At 41.7% G+C, this 20,739-nt stretch overlaps 1 protein-coding gene across 4 annotated transcripts in view; it reads right to left on the bottom strand.

Annotated features, from left to right (window-relative positions):
- The window catches only part of LOC119172443 (venom metalloproteinase antarease-like TtrivMP_A), a 182,760-nt gene extending 162,894 nt beyond the window's left edge, over positions 1-19,866 (bottom strand). For 2 of the 4 annotated variants that reach the window (XM_075893806.1, XM_075893809.1), the window contains exons 1-3: positions 17,619-17,739; positions 17,372-17,553; positions 5,153-5,245 (exon numbers count right to left, since the gene is read on the bottom strand). In XM_075893806.1, the coding sequence (XP_075749921.1) occupies positions 5,153-5,245; positions 17,372-17,553; positions 17,619-17,685 (342 nt within the window). In that variant the 5' untranslated portion in view covers positions 17,686-17,739. Of the gene's footprint in view, positions 1-5,152; positions 5,246-17,371; positions 17,554-17,618; positions 17,740-19,732 lie in introns of those variants that run through there. The other 2 variants (XM_075893807.1, XM_075893808.1) reach the window with 2 other exon arrangements.
- Between the last annotated feature and the right edge of the window lie 873 nt (positions 19,867-20,739).

Raw genomic sequence — 20,739 nt, 5'->3', positions numbered from 1 at the left:
TATATATATATATATATATATATATATATATATATCCGGTCAACTTTCGACCGTCTTCGATCTTGCTGAAAAAACTCATACAGCTATAAGTGAATGAAGTGTGACGTTGTTCTTGAGACGTTATGGTTCGCAAAATAGATTGTGTTGACTAGAAGGCGCTTCCAACTTAGGGCATCCAAGTGAAATTGTGTGAGAGAAGTAAACATTATTGATTTCTGGCAGATTGCTGGGCTGGGCACACGTCTACTAACGGAGATACCGTGTAACTGTGTCACGCCAAACAATTTATATATTAGTACTGGTTCAAGTAATTATTACGAAACAAATATATTCAACAATCTCAAGCTGCTAACTTTTCTTGACAACGATAATTCATTTACATATGTTTTATTTGTTTTCTTTTTGTCTTTAGCGAGAAATCGCTATATGCTGCACATTTATCGTTTTTTACATAAAGGCCAAACTTTTTGCCTATGATATTTTTAAATTTTCTGCTTTATATGATTTTAATAACTCTATCTTTACAACGCCTATTGCAATCTATTATCGGTGATCGAAGCTTTGTATTGTCGATTTCCGCATTTTCACTTCGTCGCTCAAGCCCCCAGCACTTTCTAGTTGTTAGTCCAGCCACTCAGCTTCCAGAATTGATTTCAGTTGGCCCGTTTTAGCAACACAGTGACTTCAGAGAAACTTTTGCGTGAATCAATGTGCATGTGTTGATGAGAAAATGCACTTGACTGGCAACTTGACAAAACTTGACAAAAGTTCGTGCCCCTCGCGGCTATACAACAACAAAATCAAAGTTCAGTTATTAAAAGATCCTTTTCAAGCCAGGTATTGAATAAAGGTGTCCGCCGCGCAATCGGAAAGTGTTAAGCAGTAATATTTTGCAAAAAATGTATGCTAGATATTGAACAGAAAGTTTACTTCTTGGATTCGGGGAAACATTATTCTACCAAAAATTTCCGAATGTACGCCGCATGTGTAAAGTGTAGACGTGGCTTCTTGCACCTGCAGCATTGGTATTACTTTTAATAATGTATCAAAGACAGGGCCGCGTTCAGTGTCACTAGTCAATTCTAGGGCGTCATCGTCAAGCGCGTATAGGTGAGCACCTGTGCTGCAAAAATCATGGGCTGCCTAAGACTGCCTTTTAACCGCATTTAGAGCCAGTGAAAACGAGCTTAGAGCCCCAGGATGACAGCACCTGAGCTACAAGTTTTATAGCAGCAATGTTTTGGCCCAGCGGGAGACATCCATAGGCGTTCATGAATTTCTTTTTGTTGACCGTTTCAAATTTTATTCTTCGCCGTAAATGCGTCGCTGCTGACTTTTGTGTACAATTTATTAGCTGAGTACTCCGTTTACTTGCGAGGCTGACACGCCAGTGGGGTGTGGTGTGCTGCAGAGCTTCTCGTCACGACAGGAAGGTCCCCGCAGCACATCTCAGTCCGGACTACGGAGCAGTGCGAAACGTTTTAGGACCACGCGCGATATTTTTCTTTGTTTACCATGATGTGCAAAAATGCAAAGTATTAAGCTTGTATGCATATGTGTGAAAGACAACTAAGGCGAAGAAATGCGGCTGATGGAAACTGGTGACGGTAGACAAAATAGCGAAGCTCGTTGGACATCTGATTTATAGAAGGAATATTCACTTCAAGGGAACCCATCTTTATTGAAGCACCTGCTGGCTGTTATCGTAAAAATTAAAGTAATGAATATATCTAGCAGTTCACTCGTGTATCACGAAAAACCAACCAACGCTTCACCACCTGGCCCGAGGAACGACGCATAACCTCGCTTCCGATTTCCTTTGTCTGTGTGAGTAGGGAGATTTTGTACAACATTTATCCTTTTTATACTGTTCTTACGTCATTTATCTTTAAACCGTACACTCTGAATGTTCTTTGTTGTGAGAATTTCATAAAAGATACAGTTCTTTATCGCACTGTTTACCAGCTGGCAAAAAAACACACTTCTTCAACTATTTATTAATTTAAAATATTTCTGTTTTTGCACAACATATATTTTTTTGAAAAGAACATTTCATTGTGCCTAACTATATATGCTTAAATGCGCGCCGTTGTACTTTTGAAACTGGCAAAAGTGTTTTTCTTGAAATATATAAAAATAGCCATTCTCATGAGGTAACAAGAGACACAAATGATTAAAATACTTCTGGAGCAAATAAACTAATAATATTGCCAAATTATTGTGGCAAACTTGGGAAAAACAGAACTTTGACTCATATTTCGGCTCAATTTTGGCATTGTATCGTTCACAGTAGAAATATGGCTTTCATAATGTTACATAGTATAGCTTGTCAGTAAGATAAACAGAAGGTTTCAAAAGAGTACACTTTGTTTAAAGCAAGAAAAAAATTTTCCAACTGAACAACGACGAAGTTTAACGAAGGCTGCCTTTGCTTCATCTTGACCCACCCGCGCGAGGTTCCAGCGGGGTCTCTTCGGCAGCGAATAATGTGTGTCACGCAACTCTTTGCCACTTCTTTTAATAATACTGAAGTATAGAATGTCAAAAAGGGGTAGCAGTGCTTTCTGTACAAAACGGTATTTTGCCCTTTGAACCATCAAGGTGGCGTTATATTGAACCGCTTCTTAGTCCCAAGCGGCAGAAGTATAATGCAGTCGATGACCTGTAATACAGCATTGAGGCGTCGTGTTTGGCTTCTGGCAATGATTACAAATGGTTTTAGTAATATTACCGAAATATGTAATGTATAATTTATCTAAGCTGTATTAGAATGTTTCAGGTATATAGACTGATGCGTGAGCGCTTACTACTGGTGTGCATGATAAAATGATGTATCCGAACCACGTTAGAGATGATTCGATATCGTGCCCGTAAATTATACTTGATTCACTGTTTACGGAGGGATTTTACGATTTTCATTTATCTCTTTCTTTGTGGTGCCAAGGTGCTGAAAATGCGTTAACCTAAAGCCCGTCCAGTAATAGTGACTTGTTTTAACGTTTTGAACGCCCTAGGGTCATTAAAAAGATGAAGTAATAGTTTAAATGACTACTAAAAATTGCCAATTTATGTCATTTATGGCCACGATATTCAATTTTCTCCAACTTGTCCACCTGAATACACCATTTCATCATGCACACCAGTGGTAAGGGATCACGCATGGTTTAATACCTAGAAAATCAAAAAAACAGCTTAGTAGAAAATACTTCAAGTACATAAATATTTATGATTATTACCATTTACATTATTTATAGGAAGCCAAACTCAACGCTTCAATACTGTATTGCAGGCGATCGACAGCATTATAATTGTGCCGTTGGGACTGAAAAGAGGTTCAATATAAACTGCCCTTTGATGATCCTGAGGGGAATATACTGTTCCGTAAATAAAGTGCTACTGCTGCTTTTTTGACAATCAATACAGCGTTATCAATAAATTCATTGGCATGGAGTTCTATTACAAGCATTATTCGCTGTCGATAAGCCCCTACTGGAGCCTTTTTTTGACGTACCATGCAGTGGAAGTGCAACAAAGGCAGGCTTAATACTTCCTTGAGGTTGTTCAGTTGGAAAACTTTTTTTTCTATCTGAAAAATAAATCTACTCATGTGATACTTTCTGCTTAACTTACTGACAAATTAGGCTACACAACATTATAAAAGTTGTATTCCTACTTTCATTGCTACGTTGCGAAAATTAAGCCACCCTATGAGTCAAAATGCGTCAAAATGCTCTTATTCCTAATTTTTCCACAGTTTTTTTTTTTTGCAATGTTCTTGCTTCATTTTTTGTAAAGTGTTTTGATCATTCATTATAGGCACACAAAAAGGAGAAGTTATCAAAACATTACTGGCGAAAAAATTTGTGTATTATGTAACAAACGGTAAACGTGCAGCATATTAAAAATTTTCCCAAGGGAAAAACTAAAGAAAATTGACATGCAAATGAATACATATCATAGTCATAAATCACTAGTGCCTTGAGATTAAAGAAAAAAGTGTTTCGTATAAATTGCTCAAACCAGTAATAAAAAAATTAGCGTGACAGGGTTTCACTTGGGTGCCAATGTTTGAAGAGCCGTCCAGGCAACTCAACATTTTTTGTTTACGAAATATATACGCCCTAATAACTACTTCTCCGATTTCCGTATAACAGCGTGCACTTGATATGGAATGACCCATATAAAAAGCACAAAGAAAAATAAATCACGATAACGAAATTCTATGGCACCCACCGCAGATTTGAACCAGCGAAAGCATGCTGCTCCGAGGGCTACATAAACCAACTCGGCCACGCCGTTCATACTGTCCAACTCACCAAAAGCGAACTACGTAAATACAACATTTACCACTTGCTTACTGTCAACAGACCTCAAAGCAACATTCTTGAACAAAGAATGAACTTCGTTTGGACAAGCCATACGTGCTTTCGCTAAACATTGATGTATCCGATGGCTTCATGAAAGGAGGAGTGTGTTCACTGAAGCAAGTGCAATAGGATGAAAGGGCCATCCCAAAATGTCCCTGGCTTCACTTTCATTCTGAAGCAACAGGACAAATTGCTTTCATTAAGTCCAGGACTATTCTTGCTATGCCCGTGAATTTGGTGCCTATCGAAATGCGCATCGCTACTATCGTTTTATACAGACTAAGTCGAACGTTGCGCCAAATGAGTTGTGGTGACACTTGCACCATTAAAACCCTCCAAAGCTTCATCGTCCAAACAATGTACATCTCACCAGAAACCTTGTGAACTGACGTCACGAACTTTTTGTTGCACAATTTCCGTGCGGTCTGCCTACTGGATGGGCCGGTGATGGTCACTGGAGATTCAAAGTTAATGTACTTCAACGTAAAGACCAGTGGCTTGTCACGTTTCACGATGCCAAAATTACACTTTGCCTCACGTCGGACATAACGCGGTCAACTATTCACAACAACACTTGTTTATATATTGGGGTAACTGCATTATTGTCAAGTCAAGCACAATCGACCATGCTCACTACATGTCGTGTGGTTCGTAAATATCTTAGCATTGCTTTGTATGAATCCCGATGTGTTGCTATTGCGTTAATTTCTTCACCTTGTGCCTAAACAGTGCAGTTTTTTTTAATTTCCATATACAGCAAAAGCATGCTTTGCGCGTTGACTTACGACTTCCACGTTGCCGTCTTTCTGTCGAACTGCCACTGAGGACTGGTAATGCGTGTCGTGGTATATACTCTGCTGAATATCAGACGTATCTACCTGCAGCAAAATAGGTATAGAAACATAAAAATGATGTGTTATTCGACTGCTAGATTTTTAAAGCTGATATGAGGATAATTGCCAAATACATTTCTTCTGTACAGGTTACATACAAAGGGACAATAAATTCGGTTAAACCACGTTGCAGTACTTGACCCACAAAAGAAGTAGTACAATATAGCGAAGGCTAGCAACTGGGTTAATTTGAAAAAAAAACGTATAGAGACTTTTACAAAGCTTTTAGGTAAGTTGATGTGTCTTTTTTGGGTACAGCAAAGTAATGAATGTGATAGCTACCTTTGCTGCCTGGAGAGAAGGGGTTAGAAATGCTTCCGCAATTATCAAGAATACATTGAAAATAAACAGGTAGATATTTGAAGATATTTGAAGATAGATATTTGAAGTGAAGACACGACGTAGAAGTTCAATTACCAAAAATGTTCTCTAAAATAAGTACATGGCTTTCCGCGCAGTGGCTCGATTCTTCCCAATGTTTTAGGGGCAAAGCTCCTAAAAGCGCGGGTCTGTCCATCCCTTGTAAGTATGTGCGTGATCGCCAATACTTCCACCTTTGCCAACTGAGCACTACTTCGTCCTTGTAAATATACCACTGCACCCCGTCACTGATCCACCTCTTCACTGACCATAAAGCAAATACTGCTGAAAAGTAGGCAGTATGAACTGTAAGATGGGCTTGTATTTGTATCCAGGTGCGCGTTAAAGAACCAAGGATTGTCCCAGTGCGTCCATTTCTTGTTTGTACGTGACCGCCTATAGTTCCACCTTTGCAAACTGCACCTACTTTGTCCTTGCTAACATGCCACTATGCCGCATCACCGATCCACTACTTCTCCCACCATAACACCCTCATAATGAAGGGGGAAGTGGAAGTGACGTATAGCTACCATTTATGAATAAGAAAATTTCTTTTATGAATATATACAGTGTGTGTCATGTCTTAGATAATGTAGTGGGTGATATTCATAGATAGTTTACGGTTTAGCGATGAAACCCTCCAGTGCTTCGCCCCACTCATTATTAATCACTGCGAGGATATGCTGTAATTTTTTGAAGTGCACTCGTCTGGATTGCCTAAAAAATACATGTTTTTTTTTCTCTTAAAATTCAAATGTTTTGAGTCGGCACGCATTTTTTACTACTACTTCACTGTTACCTGGCTTGCGTTTTTTTTTAAGATGGAATCGACATACCGCAACACTTGTGGCCTCACAACATTTTATTATTAGCATATATTTTTTTTCACGACGTAATTTACCGGTTTCCTGCGTAGTTCTTAGAGGTACTTCTGTTAGCTGGGGGTTATATGAGGGTTTTTTATGCAAATTCAACAAGCCCCGTTGTTAGACTGCGCCTTTTTTTTTACTGTTTACATTTTCACAAAGACGAAGCCGTAAGAAACTTCTCTCTTTCTATTTTTCTATATTATTCTTACAAGGAAACGTATATTTGCGGATATTTACGATGTTTACATGCAATGGCAAAGGCTGACACACTCGTGGGCTGGGACCAGTCTCTATGCACCTCGTAGTCTTTTATTTCAAGCAGAGACACTCTACCGCTTTATGCCCCAATCCCACTACTGCCTTGTGGCAATATAAACAATGGTTATCATCTCCTTTCTAACTGTTTTACGTTATAAGGTAAGCTTCACTTTCAAGTGAGGTAAACACCTTTACCCCTACAACAATTCCATATAAGATTTTGTTTTTGCAAGGAATGGTACCTCTTCAGCACAAACTAAATTATTACAGCGAGAACTGTTACGAGGTCAAAACACGGGTCACAGGCGGTGCCGTAGTTGTCCACTGCCATCGCCATCACCAGTGTCCGTAACCAGTATCGAAAAAAAAAACGAACGAACTCGGTAAATAAAAAAAAATACCTAGGACACAATAGAATTTCGACTTGGGTCTTCTGCGTGCCAGCCAATTTTACTGCCACTGAGCCACGCCGGTGCTTGGAGGTTGTTTCTAAACTGGCCTTAGGTACGTTTGATGTCGGGAAAGCAATTGCGTATATATGAGTATAAAAGCAATTTACAACATCAAAAGAACAGCCAGGCGTCACACAATGCGAAGTGCACAACGAGTGGGTCATCCGATGCTTCAACCCATTGTAAAACGTGTTATTTATTACCTAATAATTGTGGTTCAAATTCATTTCAGGCATAATTCATCGTTGTCAGGCACTTCGTGAACAAATTCAAAGAATTCCGAACAAGTGCGCAGCGAATACCACGCTTCGTCAAAGAATTACAAAAGATAGCACGCTGACCAATACACAAATTTTATTATTTATGGCGTAGTGGGTATCCGGCAAAAAGCTTGTAGCATCTACCATGCTACAGGCTCTAAAGAGCCACTCTTACAGCTTTCGCTGCGACTGTGCTGGGCATTCAGCGCAAACCTGGTGTTTTTATCTTGCAAAAAGTTTGCTAGCTGTATATGTTATGCACTTTAATGTTGTAGCTTTGCAATTTCAGGTTTTACATGTAAACGGCTGCAGGGATTTCATATAAGCAGTAAAGTCGGTTCTGTTCTGTTCTGTTCTGTTCTGTTTTAACTGTTTTGCTGTGGAGAGGTTGAGGAGCCTATAGCCTCAGCTACTCCTTATCACAAAGTTCTGCAATGAAAAATAAAATAATAATACAGAACGGTACCCGAAAATTAACAATACGGAAAAGGAAAAAGAAAACACATAATAGCACACTGAAACCAGTTCAAATAACATGCCAATACACAGTTTTCTTCACGCAGTTCACACAGTCATAAACTATTTACACGCACACCTTACTACTCTAATGCCAGTATATACATTACCACATTTTATATAATACCCATCTCTGGCTGTCAGTCATAGGCGCTTGTCCAGTCCGGTCTCCACTAAAAAGTCTGTCAGGAATATTATTGCCTTTTTCGGAAGATGCATCCCAGGCCATGGTCCAAGTAGTTTCTTTATTGTGAGGGGCCGTCTGTCCAAACTTGCTAATTTGTTCTTTAATTTTTCTCTTTCCTTCGCGTGTTTAACGCACTCCAAAAGAATATGGCGAACATTTTCTTCTGCATGACCACAATGGCAATCCGGTGAGTTGGATCGATGTATCTTGTGCAGGAAGCTGTTTGTGTATGCTACTTCCAATCTAAGTCAGTGGATCAATGCCTCTAGGTGTCGTGGGAGGTCTGTCGCTATGGAAAATTTTCTGTGTGGATCAACTTCATAAAGTACCGTTTCCTTTGATTTAGGGCTCTCAAACCACTTCTCCGTCGAACAATGGTTAGCTCCTTGCGATATAAATTTTCGAATATCCGTCCCAGATATAAGGATTGTGCAATCCCGTCCTTCCTTCAATGCTTTCTTTGCGACACTATCAGCATCTTCATTTCCCTTTATTCCAATGTGGCTGGGTATTCATTGGAATACAATGTTGTGACCCTGCGATGAGGCATATTCCACAGTTTCTGCGATACATTGTGCTATTTCACCATTTCTGTAAGGTGAACTCACATTTCTGATTAGCTGAAGAGCAGGTTTGCTATCAGTGCACATCACCCATTTTCGTGGCTCGGGATTCTCGCTGATAAGCTTAACTGCTTCAAAGATAGCCACCAATTTTGCTGTCGTCGATGAAGATTTGTGCAATAATTTGTACATCCTCTTTTTCTGAATTTCGGGTATAAAGACCGCACAGGCTGACGCTTCTTCTGTGCATGATCCATCTGTATATATCTTCGTTTTTTCATTATGCATTACATGAAGCTGATCAAGTACCAACTGTGCCGCTACTAGAGGTGCCATGTCTGCTTTCTTCTCTATGCCGTCTATTTCACGGATAACGTTGAGAAGTGGCAGTGTCCAAGGTGGTTTTGAAGGTTTCCATTGTTTAAATTTTGGTACTACTGCTTGAAATGATGATATAGTATCCTGTAGTCTCGTTGCCGTTCTTTGTGTTAGTGCACCAGATAAAACATGACTTTCATGTTTCGTGAAAATTCTAAATAAATTTTGAGATGTTTCTCTAGTTCGAAGTACTGCCAAAGGTGGCTCTCGAGCCTCCGCATACCCTAAAGCACTGGAAGTTGACCGTGGTAAACCCAGACATACCCTCAAGCTCCTTGTCAATAACAAGTGAAGTTTCCTTTCAGTGGAGGCTGGGAGTCCGTGCAGCAGGAGCATTGAGTAAGATACGATGGGGCGTATCCAGGAAACATGTAGGGCTAATAACGACTCTGTAGTACCACCCCATTTGGCCCCGCAAAGATGCCGGAGGATTCGAATGGCCTGATTCACTTTTTGTTCCAGGAAATGGACATGAGGCGACTATGTTAGTCTCCGGTCTAAAATTACTCCCAAGAATTTATGAGTTTTAACCATTTTAATAGGCTGATTTTGCAGAATAATCTGGAAATTTCCAGGTCTTTTTAATGTAAACGGAAGTATGGCTGTTTTGGCCAGACTCAGTGCCACACCTCTTTTTCTTAGAAAATGGTCTACATAATCCAATCCTTCTTGTAGAGTTTGTTGTATATCCAAAAACGATGAACCAGACGTCCATATACTTATATCATCAGCATATACTGAACATCTGATGTTGGGTGGAAGATTATACGGGAGCTGCACCATGACTGCATTTCATTTCATTTCATTTTATTACCTTAAAGGTCCCGAAGGGGACATTACATAAGGGGTGGGGTTACAAAAAACGTACAAAAAAAGCCATGAATTAGTTTGAAAAATGGCTTCTGACGCTATGCATTAATGTTGATGGACAGGTGATTGCTGCAATATGGTGGGGGAGGTCATTCCAGTCTTTTGCTGCACGAAAAAAAAATGAGGCAGCAAAAGTAACGGTGCGGGAACGGTGACGGGCAACTTGAAAGACATGGCCAATGCGATATGACCTGCGAAATGGGGAGGAAATGTAAGGTTCGATTGCAAGTGGACTGTGAAAAAGTTTATGAAACAAGCAAAGGGTGGCAATGCGGCAGCGGGAAGATAGAGGGGACAGGCAATTTCTTCTTTTAAAGATGACACGCTAATGTGATAGGCTTATGGGGAATGAATGAATCTAGTAGCACAGTTTTGAAGTGATTCGAGTGCAGCAATGAGATACGCGTGTTGTGGGCTCGAAATTGAGGATGCATATTCAAGCTTGCTTCTTACGAGGGACTGATATGCTAATAATTTTACATAGCGGGGTGTGTTGCGCAGATGACGTTTTAGGAAGCCGAGATTACGATTAGCAGCTGTGATGATAGTCCGGATGTGCTCAGCCCAAGTTAGGTCACTGCACAAAGTTAGGCCAAGGTATTTGTAGGATTGCACAAGTTGAACAGGATGAACAGGAGTGTTAGAGATTACGTAGGAAGTGGTGAGCGGGTTATGGCGACGCTGAAACGACACAAGTTTACATTTGTTAGTATTAAGTTCCATTTGCCACCGTTCACACCAACGCTGCACTTGGTTAATGTCACTTTGGAGGCTAATTTGATCAGATACATTCGTTACTGTGTGGTACAAAACGCAGTCATCAGCAAACATGCGTATGTTACAAGTTAAGTTCGTTGGTAGGTCATTAATATATATTAGAAATAACAAGGGGCCAAGGACGGAACCCTGAGGGACACCTGATGTAACTGGAATAAAGTTGGAGAGCTGATCATTTACAAGGACAGATTGGGAACGGTTATGTAAGAATTCTTGGATCCAGATTAAGACAGCGGGATGTAAGTTTAAGTGGGAGAGTTTCAGTAACAGGCGTTTGTGAGGTACCTTATCAAATGCTTTGGTGAAATCTAGAAATATGGCGTCGGTTTGAAGGTTATTATCGAGATTGGAATGAAGGTCATGAACAAAAAGTGCTAGTTGAGTTTCGCATGAAAACCCTTTTCGGAAGCCATGTTGTGCAGGATGAAAAAAATTAACCTTGTCAAGAAAACTGATAATGTGAGTGAATATGACGTGTTCAATGATTTTGCAAGGCACTGAAGTTAATGAGATGGGACGATAATTTAGAGGCGAATTTTCGTTACCAGCTTTGAAGACTGGAATGACCTTCCCTTTTTTCCAATCGTCGGGCAGTTGGCCTGTGACAAGTGACTGCGAAAACAATAAACATAAATATTCGGCACAGACATCTACAGTGTTTTTGAGGAACTTGGAGTAATATTGTCTACACCCGCGGAGGACGACAGCTTTAGGTTGTCGTCCTCCGCGGGTGTAGACAATATTAAAGAGAGTAGGGCTTAGTACGCTGCCCTGTGGCACTCCTTGGTTGACGACATGTTCTGACATTGGGCCCTCCTGCGTAACTACAAAAATTTTCCGGTGCTTCAGGAAGCCAGCGATCCAACGCAGTATCTTGCCCTTGAATCCCCGTAACGCCAGGCCTTCAAGAACGTGAACGTGAGTCACTGTGTCGTATGCTCGGTGAACATCAAGGAATACAGCGACAGTGATGTTTCCTTGCGTTCGTTGGTTTTCCACATCTGCGACCAAATCCAGAATGCAGTTCATTGTGCATCTACCTCTTCTGAAGCCGGCTATGCTTTCTGGTAGTAATTTTTTCATGTGTTGCCACCATAAAATTTGTTCATTGATCATTTTTTCTCATCACATTTGAAAAACAACTTGTCAAACTAACCGGCCTAAACAAGTCCAACTGCATAGGGCTCTTCCCTGGCTTTAGCAACGGTACTACTTTTGATATCTTCCAACTTTCCAGAACTTTTTCTTCTTGCCAACTTTTATTATAGATGTCTAACAGGTGTAATTTTCCTTTTTTGCACAAATTAGCAAGAGCAGCGTATGTAACTCCATCTGTTCCTGGTGAACTTGTTCGTTTTACTGAAGACAACACATATTGGAGCTCCTCTGGTGCGAAGCTGTCATTCAGATCTAATGAACTGATCGCAGAGGACTTTGTTACAACCACCGAAGCTCATTCTGCTGAGGATTTATATTCGCTAGTTTGGGCGGTCTCTCCATTTCTCAGTATAAGATCGCAAAATTCTTCGGCCATCACACGTTCGCTAACTCCTCGAGACAGCGCTAGAGCCTGTAGTGGTCTCGAGTGGACTACTGGCTGTCGGAGGGCGCGTACCATGTTCCACAGTTGAGGCGCCGAGGTAAATGGAGAAAGTGAGGCACATAAATCTTGCCACCTTTTGGTTGAAAGCTTCTGCAGTTGGTTACGCATTGCAGTGTGTACTTTCTGTGCAACCTTGAAATCTTCTAAATTACCCAACCTGCGATATCTTCTTTCAAATCGGCGTCGTGTTGCCCGAAGCCTCTCATACTCAGCGTCAACACCCGAATACCCATCTGGAATGGGTACTGTACGAGTTGCTTTTGTTAGAAAATTTTTTATCTTCGATGCATACGTTTCTGCGTCAGAACAGGGTTCAAGATTTTGTCTCTGTAGTTCTCGAAAAATTGCCCAGTTTGTGATTCTTGTTTTGCGGTTATTTCTCGTTTTCTTCAACTTTGGGTGATATATGAATACTGGCAAGTGGTCACTTCCTCTTGTGCCAGCGTCTGCAGTCCAGTCTGCTCCAGCCGCTAATTCAGAGGAGCACACAGTAATGTCTAGTACGCTGCAGTAGTTAGGCCCCCGTAGAAACGTTGGAGGACCATCATTTGGTATAGTGTAACCATAACCTTCGCATATTTTTACTATAGCAGATCCCCTTACACTACAACGCTCACTACTCCACAATTCATGGTGCGCGTTAAAACCACCACATATAATTATGGGATCATGGTCAGATCTACACACTGCAGCCAACTCTGCGTATGAAACGTTTGCTTGAGGGTGCACGTAAACACTAACTACAGTTACAGTAACGTTACCAAACTTCACTTTGCATCTAACAAATTCCGGCGCATCTGTTTTGGAAGTAGCCACAAGTGTCGACGGAATATCGCGTCTCACACACAACATCACTCTGCTTTTTGCAGCAGGATAGTCTGCTTGGTACACCACATAATTGTACAAGCAAAAGTTAGTGGATACTCTTGTTTCGGAAATACACAAAATCGGAAACCCGTGCTGAGCGACGAATTTCCGAAAGTCTCCACTCTTATTCTGCAAACCGTTGCAGTTCCACTGGAATATTGCACTTCTTTTGTACCAGTTAGATAGTCCGGTAGCCATGATTACGACAAGAGAAGATGCCCAACATCTAGCTGCAATTTCACTTCTGGTAAAGAACCTGCTTGTGGCAGGGATCGTAGAATTGCTTTGAGAGCCGCAAAGATTATTGGCAAAATGACTTGCTCGTTTCCGGCTGTCTCCGCCGAGATCGCGTTTCTTGAAGAAGTTTTCCTCAGCAAGCTGCTGTGACCCTTTTCTTTGGTAGTCAGTGGCTCCTTGGCTGTGTCTGGCCCGGCAGAAAGTTCCACTTCAGCATGTTCCTGGGCCCGGACTTCTTTGCCAACGCGATGTTTTGGTGCTGAGCGCTTCAATACTTCCGAGTAAGAGTCGTGGCGCCACTGTTTTGCACTTCTTTGTGCCGCAGGAACATCTTCGACTATATCCGCATTGGGTGCTGGGCCTTTTTGTGTCTTACGGTACCCTTTTACAATTCTCTCTCTTTCTGCCGCTGATGCCAAACAGTTTCGAGAGCAGCCTGAGAATGACGCCGGATGTGGTCCAGCACAGTTGGCACACTTAGGTTGATGCTTCGAGGTGCATTCTTTGTAATCATGTGCGCCCGCACATACCTTGCATGTCTTGGTTCCCCTGCAAGTCTTAGCCTTATGCCCATATCTCTGGCAGTTGTAACACCTTACCGCCGGCTCAATGTATTCCTCGACAGTGTGAACCGTAAAGCCGAGAGCAACTCTTTTTGGCAATGGCATGTCATGTCTAAACTGGAGTATTACATTACGTATGGGCGGCATTGTGGCACTTCCATCTTCATTTCTTACCCATCTCTTTTGTCGTGTGACCGAGATTACTCCAGCATCTTTAAGATAATCCAGTAGGTCATAATCACTGTATTCGAGTGGAACATCTCTTATCTTTGCTAGGGTCTTCATGTAAGACTGAGGTATCATCACATGTACAGGCAATCCAGCAAGACTCTTGATCAGCAGCAACTTGTTTGCCGAGTACAAAGACCGTACTCCAACACAAAAACTTCCGTCTCTGTTGATTCTTGATGATGTCACTTTCTCATTGATAGCAGAGATTATCTCAGATGCTATGCGATTGGGATTCACCTTCCAGAAAGAGTCCTCGGCAGCGATTGGTCTGAATACCACCGGTATCCCCGTAGCTCGGTTCTTGTGATGGGTGACCACCGTGTAAGCTCCCTCGTCTTCCTTGGGTGCTTCTGTATCCATCTGTGTCATGTCATTAAGGGAGTACGTCGATGTAGCGTCATCGTTGTCAACCTCTTCCTCCTCTGTACGCCTCTTCTTGCACTGCGAGGCCTCGCTGCTCTCTGTATGGGACGTCGATATTGTTGCTGAGCCTGCAGCAACTTGAAGTCGAGCGGGATAGATAAGTGGTGCTCCGCTTGGCGCTAGCGGCATCTCGTTGTCCCCCATACCCGGGCTTTGCCAGGTATGAGGCACAGGCCCGCTAAGGGGCAACTCTGATCGCGATGCGTAGTGAAACTCCGACTCACCGATGTTTAGCTGCCACTGTGGAGACAGTCCACCCACCGCACACACTGTAAAAAGATCCTGAACTCAATATAATAACTGAATTAAGAGAGCGAAATGAAGCTACGGGCTTCTTCCATTCACTTCTTCTTCCGGTTCAAAAAAGCTCCAGGCAATTATGTTGTGCATTATACAATAGATCCTATTTGATGACGCTGCAATGAAGTTTCTACCGTGACTCGGAGGCAGGAACAGTAAGAGGTTTTAGCAAAAGAATAGACAATGCTGGCCTTACTATGTAGTTGAAACTGCAAATCACGCTCTATTAACCTTTAGTTCAGTCACCACTTCATTCAGTGCTACTATTCTTGTATACCCCTACTAAAAGTTTTTCCGAACTGTTGATCAGTACAAAATGGCGACTTTGCTTCAGTAGCATTGGTTCTTTAACAAACAGCACAGTGCTAAAGATAGCAGGTACAAGGGTAGGTTTCCATCTTATGAGACTGAAATTCAGCTGATCTTGCATGTCACGCAATGCGCAAGCAGCTGTTAGAAGACAATAGACTTTTGAGAAGCATGTAGACCACTCTGAGTTCATAAAAAAGCAAGATGTTCTGTTTAACTATAGTTTGGCAATGCCTTTGGTGGCCCATTTTTGAAGCGAAATGCCTTTTGCCTGTGTTGGCTTTGTACATGTGGTGTAGGGCTCTTCGTAAAAGCGTGGGTTCAATCTGCGACCAACACGACCACACTGAAACATTGTTTGAACGCCCCTGCATTTAAATTCACGTGCACGCCAAAATACATAACTACTAGTAAGTATTTCTTGTTTTCTCAGCAACCAGGAGTCAGAAGTTTCTAATCGGGTATTGGACGTTAGTCCGAGCACAATTATTTTATGCCATTACCCTGACGTGGCGTCTGTGGGTATTTGTTTCCATACTCCTGGTAGCTTGTTGTGAAGCGTGGACTTCTTTACGCTCTTCTTATAGTGCTGTTTGTTGTGTCATTTCTCGCATGTACCTCGCATGTCGCCTGAAGATCATTCGCCATTTACTTCATGAATGTGAGAAAAATGATTCACCACGAGAGGTGATACGAGCAAACTTTTTAGACAGAAGACAACTGTAAAAATAAATATTGGATCTATGCCCAAGAGCAAGTCTTAAAAAACATTGCGTGTCGCCATGAGGAATTTCCCGAAAAAAAATGAAATATGGAACGGAATTATTAACGTACACGAAGTTTCTGCCATCCTCTATATACTGAAAGCAATTGAAAGGGGGGGGGGAGTCATAAGTTCCTGGGCCACTGTCACATGCCCTAAGGCAGCGTGGCTTCAGAACTTTTGACCCTTCTGTGTGCGTTATGATTATGCGTTTGATGTCACTTGTACGTTTTTCTCACAGTATGTTTTCTTTTCGTACGGTGAGCCTTACTATATTTCTGAGTGTGGAAGTCTACAAGCTAACTACTTTAAGCTATTTGAACTTTCGCTGGAGTTATGCTCGAGTGAATCAATTCCGCCTATTTGAACTTGGACTCAGCTGCTTGCGTACCCATAGCTACGTTTGTTTAGTGCTTAATGTTCATGTGTGCAGGGTACATATGTAAAGACGGCGAGCAATTCTCGCAGTCTACGGCATCACATTACTTAAACTTCACCATTGTTCAAAATTCTTCTGTTAAGACTACGCGCTGAACTCGAATAGTCAAGTTTATAGGATAGCTTACTAAACACATCAGATTACCGCACATCAGATTACTCGATGGCTGATAAATGTTCACGCTGCTATCAGTGTGGAATGTACATAGCTAGTATTTTATTTTTGAATTTTTGGAGACACTTTCACACAACTACAAAGTTTAGTACTCAACATGCATATATACTGTCTTCGTGAATGTCCCGAAAACGTGACAGTATGAAATTATTTTACCTATTTGAAGGAGCAATCGACTACTGAGGCTCATGTGGTGTTCGATTGTAGGGCTATTGTGTACAGTTTGCTTAACTAGATAACGTTTTTAGCATTTCGTGATTTGTTGCTGTCGTCGGAAAGGCCGTTGCCGCGACAACAAAAACAACCTCCCCTATTCATTATTACAACAATGAAAACAAAGCAAGGAGCTGTAGAGCGTCGTTAAAATTACATATTGTGCGAACGTAATCCTCACGACGTCATTTCTGCACTGGCACAATTATTTGTAAGAGCGACACCTAAGCTGCACTTCCTAAAAAAGGCCCGTGGGAAATGTCTCCTTCTCCGAAATTAGTGGTGAAACACTGCCATGTGTCCTTTCTTTCTCCCTGTCCTCCTGCTATTCACATTGAATGAATTACACAATGATAGCAAGTTAGTGCATACTACCCTTGAAGGCAAAACGCAGAGCAGATAGGATTGTGCAATGAATGTACCTTCGTTGGCTGGGACTGTAAAGTTTAAAATAATTATTTTTAGATGGTACCAGAATCATTAGACTTAACCTACTTACCATTTCTACTTCGTGGAGGTCCTTAGTGCTTGTAACGAAGTGGATGTTGTCGGCCAAGACTGTGCTTCTTTCAAGGTTCAGAGTTATCTTATCGCTAAGTTTTAGAACCAAATTTCTTGCTTCAGAGCGTTCTTGCAATATGCGGGGATATACGTAATATTCCTTTGAAATTTCGAACGAAACTAGAATATACAAAAACAAATCATATCGGTAATTATTACGACGAGTACACAATTTATGCTTTTACCATTGATCATCAATGTTTCCCGCTTTTCACTCTCGCTTTTCAATTTGCACTTTTTCCATCTGTTCATGTGTCGCTGTTTTATTACGAAATATTCCTACTTTTACAGAGCAATGATCATTTCTGTATTCACATATCGTGGATCACGGGAATGTTTTAGAACGTTGGAAACGTACACTACCGCCTATAAGGTCACTTCGCTCGCAGCAGCGGCCGCGTTTTTTGAAAGTGTGAGGGGCTATATAGCCTTTCGTCGTGCACCTAATTCTGGGTTCTACCAACCACCCCATTTTTCACTGTGTATATACACATTCCCACTAAAGGACGCAGGCCAGAACACACGTGAGGTATGGTTTAACACTACCCCCCCCCTCCTTCCTAAATATGGCTGTGTCCTCTGTCATAGCGATTCCTAAAACATGAAAGTGCATCTTGACCAAAACCATTGAGTGTTTATTGAAAATTAATTCGTCACAGGGGCAAAGCAATGAATGCTATAGTAACAGCTCGAAACTTGTAGATTACTCCTCAAGCTGAGAGTTCACACTAAAAGAACATTCACAGGAGAAGCGCGAACGACCGTCGCAACTGGACGCTTAAAAAGGGCTGCTTACATGCAAACCAGGACGCACAAAACAAGTGCGTACGTAAAAATGACAGTAATTTTTGGGGTTTAACGTCCTGAAATGGCGATAAGATTATCGGAGACGCCGTAGTGGAGGACCCCAAAAATGTCGACCATTAACCTGCATGCGCATGAGCGAGCACGAACTTGGTGGTGGTAGTGGTTAAAGGATGAGAAAAGGCACCTAATTTCTGCAACCCAGTCGGGAGCACGACACATTGCCTGCGGGGAAGGAAAAAGGGAGAAAAGTGAAAAGAAGAGAAGAAGATTAAGTGAGCAGTGGCTCGGTCCTCATCAGCACGAACAGCAGTCCGGAAGCAAGGGTAGGGGTGGCAAGGGGCCCGTCCTCAACAAACTTGAAGCTGCGACAGTTAGTTATTTGTGTCCGAGTAGTGTGCCGCCTTCGCAAACACGAACGCTGCAGCGAGTGAAGTGACCTTCGTAATCTGAGAACTGGAACGCCAGAACAAGATGTACAAGCAGCCCTGATAACGAAATAGAAAGCACCCACTCATCGCAACGCGCAGAGAGATGACCGTTAAAGCGCTTCATCGCGCCTGTCACGCTATGTCGCTAGTCATGACGCAAACGCGCAAACGACAGCGAGCTCCCAGTAGCACCAATACTAAAAGCGTATAAAAATAGCTTGCCGTTAAACCTATGGAGAACGCATTGTATATGGTCGAGTCGTATGGTGCCATGCCATGCTGACCAAGAGGTCGTAGGTTCGACTCCTAATGAAATAATTTATCACGCTAATTTTTTTCCCTTCACCTATAATGTATATTTTGCGGCGTCATATCCGTGACAGAATTGAGTCAATAGAGCTTCGGTGAACCCCGGTATATACCACTTTCGTGTCACAAAAACTAGGCGTATCACAGTCGTAACTCATCCTCAGTTCCTGATATACGCAATCATTGCTTCACCTTTGCTGCGTGGCGGTATAGTGGTAACGGTGTTCTGCTACTGATCCGAAAGTCGCGATTTCGAACCCAGATGCGAGATGCTATAGAGGCCTATGTACTTTGTTGAGCTCGTGCACGCTGAAACACTCCAGATGGCTATAGGTTTTGGAGGTCTTTGTTACGGAACGACAATTATCATCGTGTGCGTTTAGCTCGGAAAACACCTGATATAATTATTGTTGAAAACAATATCTATAAACAGCATAACACCGAGTATTCGAGATTATTGTGATTGATGGGAAAAGTAAAAAAAAATACTAAAAACAAAACACTGGTGCGTGAAAAGAATGTGTTAGGCAAATTATTACGGACATAGTGTTGGCGCACACATATTCGCAACTTTTGTAAAGCATCGCTCACAAATGATATTGAAATGCGGAAAGATATACGGATACAGAACTGTGTCGTCATCGTAGTTCTCATGTGCATACATTACCGGAAAAAAATACGTAGACACATTGACACATACGTTTTACGAACCGAATGGAGCTAACTTTCAACAACCTACACGTGCAGTAACTCACCGACAGAGCAACACATCATAAGCTGCAACAGCGAAATAAATATGAGGATCATGTTGTGTTTGTTGAATGTGAGATGCCTTCACAGCCTGGAATGGCAGCTTCGTTTGCGCAAGCACCACACCGTATATATGCACCTGAGACGAACAAGTGTCTACATATTTCATAATGTTTTCGTTATTGCGAGGCCTCTCAGAAATATAGAATGACATTCAATGTGTGATAAATGACACCTCCTTCGTTTTTAGTGTAACAATATGCTCCTCTAACAGTAGGCACAATGCTACGGTCAATGTATGGCCTTAATGTCATCCTGAGTGAAATGCAAGGTGAAGTTGACGAATAACGACAGTGAGGTGCTCTTTTTGGCAGGTATCCTGAGCCCGGCTAAACTCACACAATGCACTGACATTAGGCATTCAGGCAGAAAAGTGCTGCTCAGCCCACCATATATATTTTAGCATTTCTGTGCTTCCACAATAACAGAGGGGGTGACATTGATTCGCTTTTCGCGATCAAATGGCTATAGGTAGCTGTAATTATCTAAAGGAAAAAGACTGGACGTCTCATCGTAACAGACAAAAAACGGCGTGATCCAGATAACTGATTCATTATAGCGCAAATAAGAGAAAATGATTATTTTTTCTTGTTGGATATACAATAACTCACATGGACTAAGAAGATCTCACACACACAAAAAAAACAGGTCGTCTTAGCACCCAACCGATTCTTTTGTTTCATTTCTAACTGAAACGCTTGTTTGCTGACTTGCTAATTAATCGAATGCACCGAACAACAAGACTTGCTGAAAAAGGCACTGCCAAAGTTTCTCAGCATGGTCAGAAAACGCTCCCGATCAGTAGTCGAGGTTCCCGAGAACGTGTTATCTAATTATTATGGTGCACACGCACTCTAGAGTTTACAAATTTTTTAAAGCTAGAAATTCTTCTCTGTTAGATCAACAAATGGTAACATATGCCCAAATGACCACGCCCTGTACCCATCCATAT

This window comes from Rhipicephalus microplus, chromosome 4, assembly GCF_043290135.1.
Source record: "Rhipicephalus microplus isolate Deutch F79 chromosome 4, USDA_Rmic, whole genome shotgun sequence".
Taxonomy (NCBI): Eukaryota; Metazoa; Arthropoda; class Arachnida; order Ixodida; family Ixodidae; genus Rhipicephalus; species Rhipicephalus microplus.
This window is presented reverse-complemented; position numbering and strand designations above follow the sequence as displayed.